The following is a 12,431-nucleotide window of genomic DNA, read 5'->3' as shown; positions in this document are numbered from 1 at the left end:
AAAGAAGATGTGGCACATATATACAATGGAATATTACTCAGCCATAAAAAGAAACGAAATTGAGTTATTTGTAGTGAGGTGGTTGGACCTAGAGTCTGTCATACAGAGTGAAGTAAGTCAGAAAGAGAAAAACAAATACCGTATGCTAACACATATATATGGAATCTAAAAAAAAAAAAAATGGTTCTGATGAACCTAGGGGCAGGACAGGAATAAAGACGCAGACGTAGAGAATGGACTTGAGGACATGGGGAGGGGGAAGGGGAAGCTGGATGAAGTGAGAGAGTGGCATGGACATATATACACTACCAAATGTAAAATAGATAGCTAGTGGGAAGCAGCTGCACAGCACAGGGAGATCAGCTCAGTGCTTTGTGACCACCTAGAGGGGTGGGATAGGGAGGGTGGGAGGCAGATGCAAGAGGGAGGGGGTATGGGGATATATGTATATGTATAGCTGATTCACTTTGTTATACAGCAGAAATTAACACAACATTGTAAAGCAATTATACTCCAGTAAAGATGTTTAAAAAATAAAATTAAATTTAAAAATAAAATAAATAAAACACCCACACATGGTAGTATAGTAGAGGCTGTTGAGACCTCATCCAGATCCTTTTTATCAGTCAGTTTTGATCTTCAGCTGACCAGAGTCATCCAGCCAAGAAATGCCTAAGAGCTTATGGCCTCCCTCAAGGGCAGCTTGGCTGGCTGGTACAAAAGCCAGCCCTTCTGCCTCAAGATGGGACACTTGTGGTGCCATCCATATTCCAGCATTTCTCAGGGGATCAGGCAGATGCTGGACCTTGGCTGAACCCTCGTCTGCATCTGGCTTCTTCCTTGCTCTGTCTTCTGCCCTCATTGCCTTACTCATTTCAGCTGAAAGCCCTTTCTCCTTAACTCGCTTATACAGTCTGCTTCTGGGAAACCTGACCTAAGACAGTTAGTACCCGGAGAGGTCCTAGAAAGGATGGGATTCTGGTGTTGGGTCACTTGCTGGCCAAATGGCAATGAGGACCCCATTGCTAGTGGTAGGTGGAATGTTGGAAGTGCTGGTCCCTGGCGTATGTAGCAGTTCAATTGCGAAGACCTTCCCTGGTGGTGACCTGGGATCAGACACAGGCAGACAGGGATGCACCAGCTCGTGCAATGTCTCTAGCATTTGAGAGGTTTAGGGAAAATATTAACTATAAGGAACATGGAACTGGGTGGTTATTGCTAAGCACCACTGATGCACTGAAGAGAGTGAAGAAAGTGACAGCCTCAGATTAATCGCCAATTTAAAGCACAGTGTGAGAATCAGAGGGCCTCCTTTCCAGTGTTCAGCCCCTCATCGCCTACAGCAGAGGGCAGTACTTGAGAAAAGGATGAATTCTCAGCCTAGGCAAGTCTGCTGCCTTATTATTTTGGGCCCCTAGTGCCAATAGATGAAGCAGGCAAGTCAGGCCCTGATAGGGAAGATATAGGACCCTAAAACTGGAGGATATCTGGGTACATGCCCTTGTTGCCCTGGGCTGGCAGAAGTGGCCCACTCCCCCTTGTTGAAAGATTGGCCCTTCTCCTCCCCACAAGATTATGCAGAAGTCTCAGATGAGACATACAGTAAGTCCCCTACATACAAACAGTCAAGTTGCAAACTTTCAAAGATGCGAAAGTGCGTTTGCGTGTCCAATCACGTAAGTTAGTTCATGTGTCTGGCGTACATTGTCACGTGCGTTCATCCTCTACAAGTGGTTGTGCTTTTGTGTACTTTACTGTACTGTATACAGTACAGTAGTACAGTATCTTTATTTCAAGCCCAGGATGTCTGGAAGCAAGTGTAAAAGCAGCAGTGATGTAGTTGGTACTGCTAAGAAGTGCCAAGCGGTAACAATGGAAACAAAAGTGAAAATAATTGAGAGTGGAGCGACAAGAGGAAGAAGTAACCGAAGAACCGAAGAGATTCACGACGCAGGAAATGGCAAGATTTTCTTTGTCTGAGGAGGCACTGTTAGTTTTTGAGGCACAGGGCCCGAATGTAGAATGGTACACAAAGGTTGCAGCAGCCATTCAGAATGCAATCCAGTGCTACCGTGTCACCTATGATGAGAAAAATAGAGCTACTACCCAGATATCACTGGACCATTTTTTCAAGAGGGTAGATGGAATTGAATCCAGCAAGGAACCAGAACCTGTGCCGTCAACTTCAGGCCTGAGTGAAATTGCAGCTTGCCCTCTGTCTCCTATTGCTGACGATCCTTCAGCTCTACCATCTCCCACCTCCTCTCCCCCCTCCACTCAGTAACTCTTCTTGCCTGTTCACTCGTTGCCAGCCCCTGTATGCCAGCTGTTGTACTGTACTACTGTACTTTTCAAGGTACTGTACCGTAAGATTAAAATTGTTTTATTTTTTGTGTTTGTTTTTTATGTATTATTTGTGTGAAAAGTATTATAAACCTATTACAGTACAGTACTGTATAGCCAATTGTGTTAGTTGGGTACCTAGGCTAACTTTGTTGGACTTACGAACAAATTGGACTTAAGAACACGCTCTCAGAACGAAACTCGTTCGTATGTAGGGGACTTACTGTACAAGACAATGCTTGCCCTCCTCAGGATACATCCCCACCCCCTTCCCAATCCCCTTCTAGAACAATAACAGCATCAAATTACAACGTAATCTGACTGGGGAAGAGGCACATAGACCTATGGACATGAGCTCAAAATGTAAGGATCTTTGTGCCACACTGTAATGCCCCCCCAGAGAACATCCATTGCAGAGAAGTTACCAAAGAACCAAGCTGACTAGATGACTTGGCCAGGAGGTGTCAGCCAGCTTCTTCCTTGGCAACCCAGTACGTGCACAATGGGCTCATAAATGGAGAAGCTTTGGCAGCAGAATGGGAGGCTGTGCATGGGCCTAGCAGCATGGGCTCCCTGTCGTCAAGACCAGTCTAGCTACTGCCACTGTTGACTGTCCAACCTGCCAGCACAGAGATCCATGCCGAGCCCTCAGCTGGATACTATTCCTTGAGGAGAACAGTTGATTTCATCAGATCCTCCAAGCTGGAAAGTACAGTGATTCACCCTGAACGGGATTGACACATGGGCCTTTCCTGCCTTCAGTGCCTCAGTCTGCAACACTGTCCAAGGATAGAACATTGTTTTGATTGGGGGACTCACTCTGTGGCAAAAGAGGAACAGCCATGGGCATGTGACTACAGGACCAACCCACTGGTCCTACCACATATTCAGAAGCTGCCGACCTGATAGAGCCATGGAATAGCCTCTTGAAGGCAAGGGTGAGCAGCAGTTTGGACCTGAGACTGAGGGGTTGGGGTGCTAACCTTAGGATGCAGTATATACCTTAAACCAATGGCCACTTTATGGCACCAGGACCCCAGTAAGCAGAAAATATGAATCTGGGAGCCAAAAGGTTGAATGAGTTGTGACCTTATTCATTATCACACTACTAGTGACCCACATAGGGAATCTGTCCTCCCATTCCTGCAACTTCAGCCTCAGTGGGTCTGGAGGTCTTGGTTCCCAAGGGGGACATTTCCACCAGTGGACATAGTAAGTGTCCTACTTAACTTAAATCTATGTCTGCCACCTGCTGCTGCAGTTGCGCTTAGGTTGTACCTTTAAGTCATCATCTCCCTCCCACTCATTCTATATCCCCTTCCCCCTCATCTGGCACTTCTGCTGGTGGCATGCATAGCGGGTGTCCCAGACTCTTGTCTAGCTATTGTTCTTTTGCTTTTGCCCATTTACAGTTACGGCGGGGCAGAGGAGCACTGGGAGATGTCCCAGTGGATCACCAGATGCGTTCTTCTCTGCCTCTATTAGGTAGCAGCCTGACCGCCTCAGGATGATCAGGATCAATGACTTCCTCAAGCGTGACAACTGTTTCCTTTGCCTGGGGGGCTTTATATTTTAGTCTTATGGAAAAATTCTCATTAAATCTCTGATGAAATGGGCAAGGCTTTGGCTAAACCCAACTAGACACATCAGAGGGCAATTGGTTGCTGAGCTAGGTGATAGTTTCCCAACTGTGAAGTTTCTTTGACCCCCAGCTCCTAGCAGCCCTGAAAGTCTAAGATGGTAAGCTCGGACTGCTCTAGAAGCTGGCAGGGACTTTGACAACAAAAAATTCACTAAAAAAAAAAAAAAGTGCTGTGAGAATATGTGGAATCTGAAAGAAAGTAATTGAATGTTTAGGAGTGATTCCTTTCCTCTTGGCCAGAGACAAGTATGCAAAGGAAATGGACACTTCAAATATAGACCAGCCTAGACATCCAAGTTTACACTCTGGGGCACCAAGCAAAAGATCCTAATCCAGCCTAGTACCTGTGGAAGCATCCTGGAGATCTCACCTGTTGTTGAGCTCTGGAGAGCTACTGGGATGAATTAGGCAGAACATGAGCCCACCGGCTGACTCCTAGAAGGCAGAGAAAGATCTCAGCAGCATAGCACACAGTTAAGGGCCCAAGCGCTGAGGGCTTACAGACTTCAGCTCCATCTCTCTGGATGAATTACTTAACTTCTTTGTGCTTAAATTCTTTTCATCAATTATTTTACAAAATGGAAGCAATACTGTATAGTCTTGCTGTGAGAATTCGATGAAGTTCTTAGGCTGGTGCCTAGATTGCTGTTAGCATATTAAATAGCAACTAGTTACCCATGTCTATTCCTCCAGGGAAGGGAAGGAAAGCCCCAGGGGCTTAACACATTACTTCTCCATTCCCCCAACCCCAGGTGAAAATGATACTTTAGTTCATATAATAGAGATAGTTCTTTTAAAGGAAAAGAGGAACAAAGGAAACTCTAGTTTGAAAGAAAATAGAAATAGTTTGCCCCTTTGAAATCTATGGGCTAAGAGCTGTCTCTGAACTAGCAGGATCTACAGTTGTCCCTTTGTTCCACCTAGTGGACAGCAAGGGAAAATCCACAATTTTATCTTCAAAGTCTATAGTTTACCAGAAACATGTATTCTGAAGAGGATAGTTTAAACTCGCTAATGGGCTCACTTGTTAATAAATTTCATTTTTTAATTAATTAATTAATTTTTGGTTGCATTGGGTCTTCGTTGCTGCACGCAGGCTTTCTCTAGTTGCGGTGGCTTCTCGTTGCGGAGGCTTCTCTTGTTGCGGAGCATAGGCTCTACGTGCGTGGGCTTCAGTAGTTGTGGCTCGTGGGCTCTAGAGCGCAGGCTCAATAGTTGTGGCGCACAGGCTTAGTTGTTCCATGGCATGTGGGATCTTCCCGGACCAGGGCTAGAACCCGTGTCCCCTGCATTGGCAGGCGGATTCTTAACCACTGCGCCACCAGGGAAGCCCCTAAATTTAATTTTTTAAGCAAAAAAAATCAGGATTTTAAACACTAGGTGCTAAAACTAAATTCCCTAAATATTTTAGGAGTTATGTGGTGTGTGCTATGAAGATCATCCACTGAGGGAAAAGAGAATGCACCCTGTCCTTATCAGCATGAATTTTCATGGCCCACCTTTCCTATTCTTCCTGTCCTTCTCCACCAACACTCTTTACGCTTATTCTCTACATGGACTGGGAGTGCCCCAGAGACTCAGGGTATACCTTCCGAACACACTGCTGGACCTGGGCTGGTACCAGGGTCATTCTGCTCATTTTCCAAGAATGCAACTATAACTTGAAATTTTGCTGTAATCAAATTAACTATTTGTCAAGGGTCTGTACAGTTTGGCTTTTCTGCTGTGTGTGTGTGTGTGTGCATGTGCGTGTGTGCACTCTGCTTCCCGTTAAAGTCATTTTTTAACTTTATAATGTTTCCTCCCCCAGATGTTTATGAGGATGAAGAAAATGGCAGACAAATATCCCCAAAATGTGAGTAATAATAGCACACTTGGAGTGCCCAGAGCAGTTCTGAGACCTTCTCTTTAGTATTATCATAATTACTATTAACAATAATAATAATGCGTATTATTTATTAAATTCCATTTTACTTTACAAGCATTTTTGCTAGTCATTACATCAACACTGCAAAATAGGTATTATTATCCCCATTTTAGAAACAAGGAAACTGTTGCTCAGAGAGGTTAAGTGGCTTACCCAAGATCACACAGCCAGTGAGTGAGAGGCAAAGTCAAAACTGCACTCAGGTCTGACTGACTCCAAAGCCCCTGCTCCTACCCCAGGCAATGGGCCTCTCATTCATTCACTCAGGTGCCTGTGACCTGCCAGACGCTGAATCTGGGGTCCCCTCAGTGCTGCCACCTCCATAAAACCGAAGACTTAGTACCTAAGACTTTTAGTACCACAGAGCCCATGGCCAGTGAATCCAGGAGGCAGGGATTAAATACGGAAATGACAAAGATACAGCAAAAGACTGCCGTGAGCTGCACTTTCCTCCCCTGCACAACTGGGGGGCTTTGACTGAGGGACATTCTCCAAGGCTTGCGGGTTCTAAGAAGTCTGGGTTTCTTCCAGGAGCCATGAGGGATACTGGGTGAATAGGGTGTTGTCTCTGCTGCCAAGAGCCCGGGGCCCATGCGGGAGACACATGAGGGCCCACCCAGGGCAGATGCAGTTTGCCTCGGAAGAAACTCTCCCTCGAAGGGTCCTGTGAGGAGACTGTGGGTGACCCCACCGCCTCCCACAGCCCCTCTCCTCCTCTGTCTCCAGGATAGAATAGAACAGAATAAAAGAACAGAACAGAACAAACGAATAGACTAGAAAGGACAGAACAGAATAGATGAGGACATCACACATTGTAAGAGCAATATGGTTCCACAAACGTTGGTTTTAATTTTGTGAATGTATTTCTGTGTGTACACTGCGTTGGGATGTAAAATTTGCCCCTCCCTGGGTCACACTCTAAGGAGTATGGAAAACCCTGCCCTAGACTAAACTGGAGGCCTGTGGGGCCCCAGGCGGCCCCCACCCTCACCTGTGGTAGCAGGAGCCGAGGAGCCCATGTGCACTGCCGGTCCCCAGCAGGGAGGTGGCATCTGGGTCTTGACTGTGCTCGGAGGATTGGTCCTCTTTCCAGCTCAGGCAGATCCTTACCTGGAGGCAGGGAATGGCCTGGCTGACCCTGAAATAATGCAGTCAACGCGTGGCCAAGTGTGTGAGGGCCCCTCTGTGCCAGCCCTGTGCCTGGCTGAAGCCCCTCACCCTCCCCATCCTGCAGGGTCCACAGGAGAGAGGGGAAAGCAGCCCCGGCACCAGGTCATCATTTCACTTACCTCGAGGAATGGCTGGAACTCGTCCTCACGTCTTTCAGTTCCCATGTTGCCACCCAGCCCCACTACCACCCCGGGCTCCTCCGGGCTCCTCCCAGCGGGCGGCTCTGGGGTCCCTGGCACCCGGCATTGCCTGGGGCACTGAGGCCACGGCCCCTGGAGACGCAGCTCTTCTATTCACGCAGGGGGTGGTCAAGGGCGCAACTGCTCCTGCTCTGTTTCTCCCTAAGAGCCTTCCAGCAAGACCGCCATCCCTCCGTCCTCACTGTCTGCTCCTGGTCTAAGGGGACCCACGCTGGATGACCGCCTTAAAGAGGCGTCTCTGGGGGTTACTGCGGATGCCCTGCAGTCACATCTGGAGGAGGGCGGTGGGAGGCGCCTCCCAGAGCCACTTTCTCCTCCACGCTCCCTCCGCTCACCCCACCACGTCCCAGGAGCAGGAATTAAACCAGGCTTTGCCCCTGCGTCGTCCGGCGGGGTCTCTGGAGGCCTCCAGGAAGCGGCCGCCCGGCTGCTCCCCGTCGTGCTCGCACAGCCCTCCCTGCCCTGCTCCGGGGAGGACCCCGGGTCCCGAACGCAGCTTGGCAGGAGACTCTGGGCGGCAGGTCGGGAGCTCCCTCTTGCGGGCTGCCTGCTCCCGGAGATACTATGCCCCACCCACCGCAACTGCAGGCTCCTTCCGCTCCGCTCCGCTCCTGCGCCCGTCCTCTGCCCACAAGGCCCCTCCCCCTGCAGTCTCACCGGAACTGAAACTCTCTCCTGCGCTCAGATTCCTGCGGGATGGATTGGATTCAGCTGACGCTCAACCTGGGGCTCCCTCAGATCAAGATCTTTCTGCAGATGCTCGTCTCCCTAAGCTGACTTGGGAGCATTGTGGGGACAGAGATCCTGTCTTTAGAGTAGGAATGTGTAGGGAATTCCCCGGCGGTCCAGTGGTTAGGACTCCACGCTCTCACTGCGAGGGCCTGGGTTCAATCTCTGGGTTCAGTCTCTGGTCGGGGAACTAAGATCCCACAAGCTTGTTGGCACGGCACCAAAACAAAAAAAAAAAGTAGAAATGTGTAGATTTCAACTGCAGTGTTTACAGGAGAAGGGAACTTAGCCAGGTGATTTTTCTCTCAGTTCAGTTTCTCGTCTGTAAAATGGGGCTAAGGTCCTTACAGTTGTGTGAGGCTTAACTTTTGACAAATGCCTGACATCCCAGCAGACATACAGCAGGCTCAGTATTTGGTGGGATTTACTGTTCCTCCCCAGTGTCTTTAACAGCCCTGGCACAGAACAGGTGCACAGTGGTGTGGCTAATTGGTAAGTTAATCATTCCTTGGCGAGAGAGGCAGGATGTACTTTCTGTCCCTCTGATTTTCCCACGGGGAGAGCAGTGACTTCTGGCAGAGGCTGCCAAGGAAATGGGAAATGGGCAGTAATCAGGGGAGAGAAGGACATAAGGAAGAAAGGAGGGCGGGAAGGAAGGAAGGCAGGAAGGTCGTCAAGCACAAAAAGACAATGACCGTTTTCTTGGAGGACAAGGAGGTAGGACTGTGAACACCACGTGGACATGTCTTCTCACAGTTACAGAATTTTGAGCTGGAAAAGGGAACCCGGAGATCACAGGCCCCCTCCTCCCGGCCCAGGTGAAGCAGTGCAGTCCCAGGAGAGGAGGGAGAGATGGCGAGAATGGGCTCCTGGAGACCGGTGCTGCCCATTCCGTCCTGCCATAGGCTGCGTGGCCTGTCCTCCCACGCCCTCTCCCCCACGGCCGGCCAAATTCTTCCTTTTCTTTCCCCAAGGTTGCTCCAGCAGGGAGTTTATCTCCATGGAAAACTTTGACAATTGTGAAGGTCCAGAAGATACGGAAAAGGAGAGCAGTGCTCTGAGTGTAAATTTCTTTCCTTCTTACCTCTTTCATATTTTCCCTCATTCCTGTTCATCAGCTTCTCCTGCCCCCTCTTCCTCTCCTCCTTCCCTCTGCCTCCTTTACATGATTCTCACCCATTAAGGACTCGGCCTAATCCGGGAAGCTGAGGTCACTGGATCTGCAAAGCGGCTCAGACCCCCAGCCCAGCAGGTCCCGCATCCCCGGCTCCTTAGCGTTCCCCTGGTTTCTGGCCAAAATTACGGTCTCTTGCTGAGGACCTGAGTGGCCCCATAGGAAAGCTGGGGTGGCCCCGCCCTGCCAGCGGGGATCGCCGTGTGGACCGGACCCGCCCCCCAACCCAACCGCAGCATTACACCTCTGTCCCTTCCCTTCCAGCTCTCGGGGCTTTGCCAGTTGGACGACAGTTATGAAACCTCCAAGTCTGTTCAGGAAACGGAAGAAAGCATGCAGGGAGAGAAAGAGGGCGGCGAAGAGCAGGACACGTGAGTGTGAAGCGGAAAGAAAAGTAAGCGAACTTGTTAGCCATTGCTCCTCTGACTTTCTTCTTGGAATTTCAGGGCCACAAACAAAACTGAGGAGAGCCCTGGGATGTCCGCTGGCTTGCTCGCCCCCAGTGGGGAGACCGGTTTTCGAGCAGAGGCAGTGCGGGCGCGGGAAGGGGGCCTGAGGCCGCCCTCCGCAGAGAACTGACACTCGTCCCAGACAACCCAGCCGCCCCGGCCGCCTGCATTCCCGGGAGCCACTGCTGTGGATGCGGAGGCCGGCCCGCCCTTAAGCAGAAGCAGCAAAGGGGCCCTGGAGCCTGGGGATCCGCTGCCCTGCCCGGCGGCAACAGGACCATCTTGCCGGAGCCTAAGGAGCGGTCCCTGTCCGCCCGCAGAGCCCACCCCTCCCGGTGCAGCCCCGCTCGCGCAGGGACTCGGCGCAGACCCCGTGGAGAACCTGCAGGTGCTGAGGCACTCCTGCGCAGGGACTTGGCGCAGAGCCCGTGGAGAACCTTGCGCCGTTAGAGGCGCGCCTGCACGAGCGCAGCCGGCTTGGTTGCGGACCCCACGGAGAACCTCGAGCTGCTCGGTAGACGTGCCTTTTGGAGGTTAGCATAATCCAGTGTTGGAGGGCTGAGCGCAGGGTTTCTCAATGTTGGCACTTTTGACTTTGCGGGCTGGATACTTGTTTGTTGGTACTTCTTGTGCCTTGTAGGATGTTTGGGAGCATCTCTGGCCTCTACCCACTAGATGCCTGTAACACCCCCCCCCCCACTTACCCAAATTACGACAATCAAAAATGCCTTCAGACATTGCCAAATTTCTCCTGGGGTGGGAGTGGGGAGCTAGGTTGAGAACCTCTGATCAGAGCTGCTCAGACTCCGCATGGCAGCCCTGTGTTCGCCTCCCTTAATCCCCACAGGAATGTTCATGTGATACTTGTGTTACTTTGTTCCAGGATTGTTTCCTTTTAGCGAGGGTTGGTTACAGGTTAACTTCTGAGATATTTACGTTCAGACTCGTTAGTTTTTAGTTTCAGTTATCTTCAGTTATTTATTTTTAGTTTCATTAGTTAATTTTCATTTGTTTTTAGTTTTCTAGTTATTTAATCTTATAGCTTTAAAGTTACCTGTTTATAATTATTTTGTTTTTAAAGTTACTTAGTTTTTGAGTTATTTATTTTCAGTTATTTATAGTTACTTTGTTTTAATAGTTATATATTTCCAAATTAGCTTTAGAACTATTCATTTTTAATTATCTGTCTTTACAATTGTTAATATCTGAGTTATTTATTTTCATGGTTATTCTATTTTTAGTTATTGGCATTTTTGAATTATTTATTTTTACAGTTACTTATTTGAATAGTAAAAACTCATTGGAAGTTTTTGAATTACTTTATTTTCAGGATAAAATACCTGTCATTATTTTGGGGTTTTTCCCCTAGTTATTTGGTTTTAGAGTTACTTATATTCACAGTGATTTATTTTCACTTATTTTAGATTCTGTGTTATTTTTACATTCATTTGTTATTTGGGTTTTTTATTTTTTAGTTATTTGGTTTTAAATTATTTTATTTTCAGTTGTTGTATTTTTGAACATTATATTTTGAGTTTTTTAGTTTTAGAAATTTTGAGCTATTTAGTTTCTGAGTTATTTTCAGAGTTACTTCTTCTCAGTTATTTCTTTTCAGTTCTGTCTTTGTTATTCAATTTTTTTTCTATTCACTATTTTTAGTTATTTTATTTTCAGGTTTATTTTCAGAATTATTTAGTATTACAATTATTTAGTTCATCAGTCAGGATCCAATCAAGAGAGACACTATACTAGTTATTTTAACAGAAAGGATTTACTATAAGGAAGTGCTATCCAGCTACTGGAGATTTTAATGGGGAAAAAAAGATAACAAGATAATGATAATGATATATTATGAAGATTCTAACTATAAGAAGCAGCTACCAGCCCAAGGGCAGAGGGAACAAGGGAAGAGGTTGGGGGCCCCACATGGCTGAGGGTAGCCCTCTGGTGGGGGGGGGCGGTGGCATTCCCCAGGTGCCCCCAGGAACTTGAAGGCAGGCCTGGGAACTGGATGCAGAACCCTGCTGCCAGCTGGTGCTAGAGGAAGGGGCATGATGAGGCTGGTTATGGAAGTGCTGGGAAAATGGTAAGCTGCAGCTTCTGGAACTGACTGGGGCTCTCAGGGTGAAGGCCAGTTGCTAGGGCAATGCTGAAGGGAACCCAGGCACACAGGGAGGAGCAAAGCCCTCTCCCCTCTACCAGTCTCTGCTCCTCTGCCCTATTGGCCCAGGCTGACAGGGAGCAGCTGGCAAAGGAGGCGAATGGCCCCAACCACAAAGCAGAGAGCAGAGGGTGGGCGGGGAGCTGAGCGATCATGGCTAATAACCAGCACCCTGAGCTCTGGAGTTGTTTAGTTTTAGAGGTAGTTTTGGATTTAGTTGCTTTTGGAATTGTTAGGGTGCTTTGATTTTAACTTTTCACTGGATGAGGGATCTGGCTGAGTTTTCAGTCCCCTGATTCGTTCCTGGAATGGAGTGGGTCAGCAGGCACCTGGGGAGTGTCTCCCATGAGACTCGGGAACATCACTGTAGAATTCAAGAAAACCAAAATAGTGTGTCCATAAAGAAGCCCTTTGACTGGGTGGCCAAAGAGGGCAGAGACTGAGGAATAGACCATCAGGGAGGGGCTCCTTGGCACGATTATCTAGCAGAGTGTTTGAAATTTTTCAGAAAGTTGAACTATGTGGTGGGTCCCCGCTCTCATGCCCCCTTTCCTAACAACAAAGTATCTGTCTTATGGTAGAATGTGTTTCAGATTGGTAGGATACAATATTTACTATTTGCACACAAAAATAAAG

At 48.3% G+C, this 12,431-nt stretch overlaps 1 protein-coding gene across 4 annotated transcripts in view; it reads left to right on the top strand.

Annotated features, from left to right (window-relative positions):
* The window catches only part of MCF2L2 (MCF.2 cell line derived transforming sequence-like 2), a 240,006-nt gene extending 229,651 nt beyond the window's left edge, over window positions 1-10,355 (top strand). The window contains exons 26-29 of one of the 4 annotated variants that reach the window (XM_082459952.1): window positions 5,796-5,840; window positions 8,986-9,074; window positions 9,450-9,556; window positions 9,632-10,355. In XM_082459952.1, coding sequence (XP_082316078.1) covers window positions 5,796-5,840; window positions 8,986-9,074; window positions 9,450-9,556; window positions 9,632-9,764 — 374 coding nt within the window. In that variant the 3' untranslated portion in view covers window positions 9,765-10,355. Of the gene's footprint in view, window positions 1-5,795; window positions 5,841-7,146; window positions 8,752-8,985; window positions 9,075-9,449 lie in introns of those variants that run through there. The other 3 variants (XR_014262970.1, XM_082459954.1, XM_082459953.1) reach the window with 3 other exon arrangements.
* Window positions 10,356-12,431: the final 2,076 nt, after the last annotated feature.

Source organism: Balaenoptera physalus (genome assembly GCF_965194825.1).
Source record: "Balaenoptera physalus genome assembly, chromosome: 4".
In the NCBI taxonomy this organism is placed as follows: Eukaryota; Metazoa; Chordata; class Mammalia; order Artiodactyla; family Balaenopteridae; genus Balaenoptera; species Balaenoptera physalus.
Note: the sequence above shows the minus strand (reverse complement) of the source record. Positions and strands in the feature narration are given on the sequence as shown.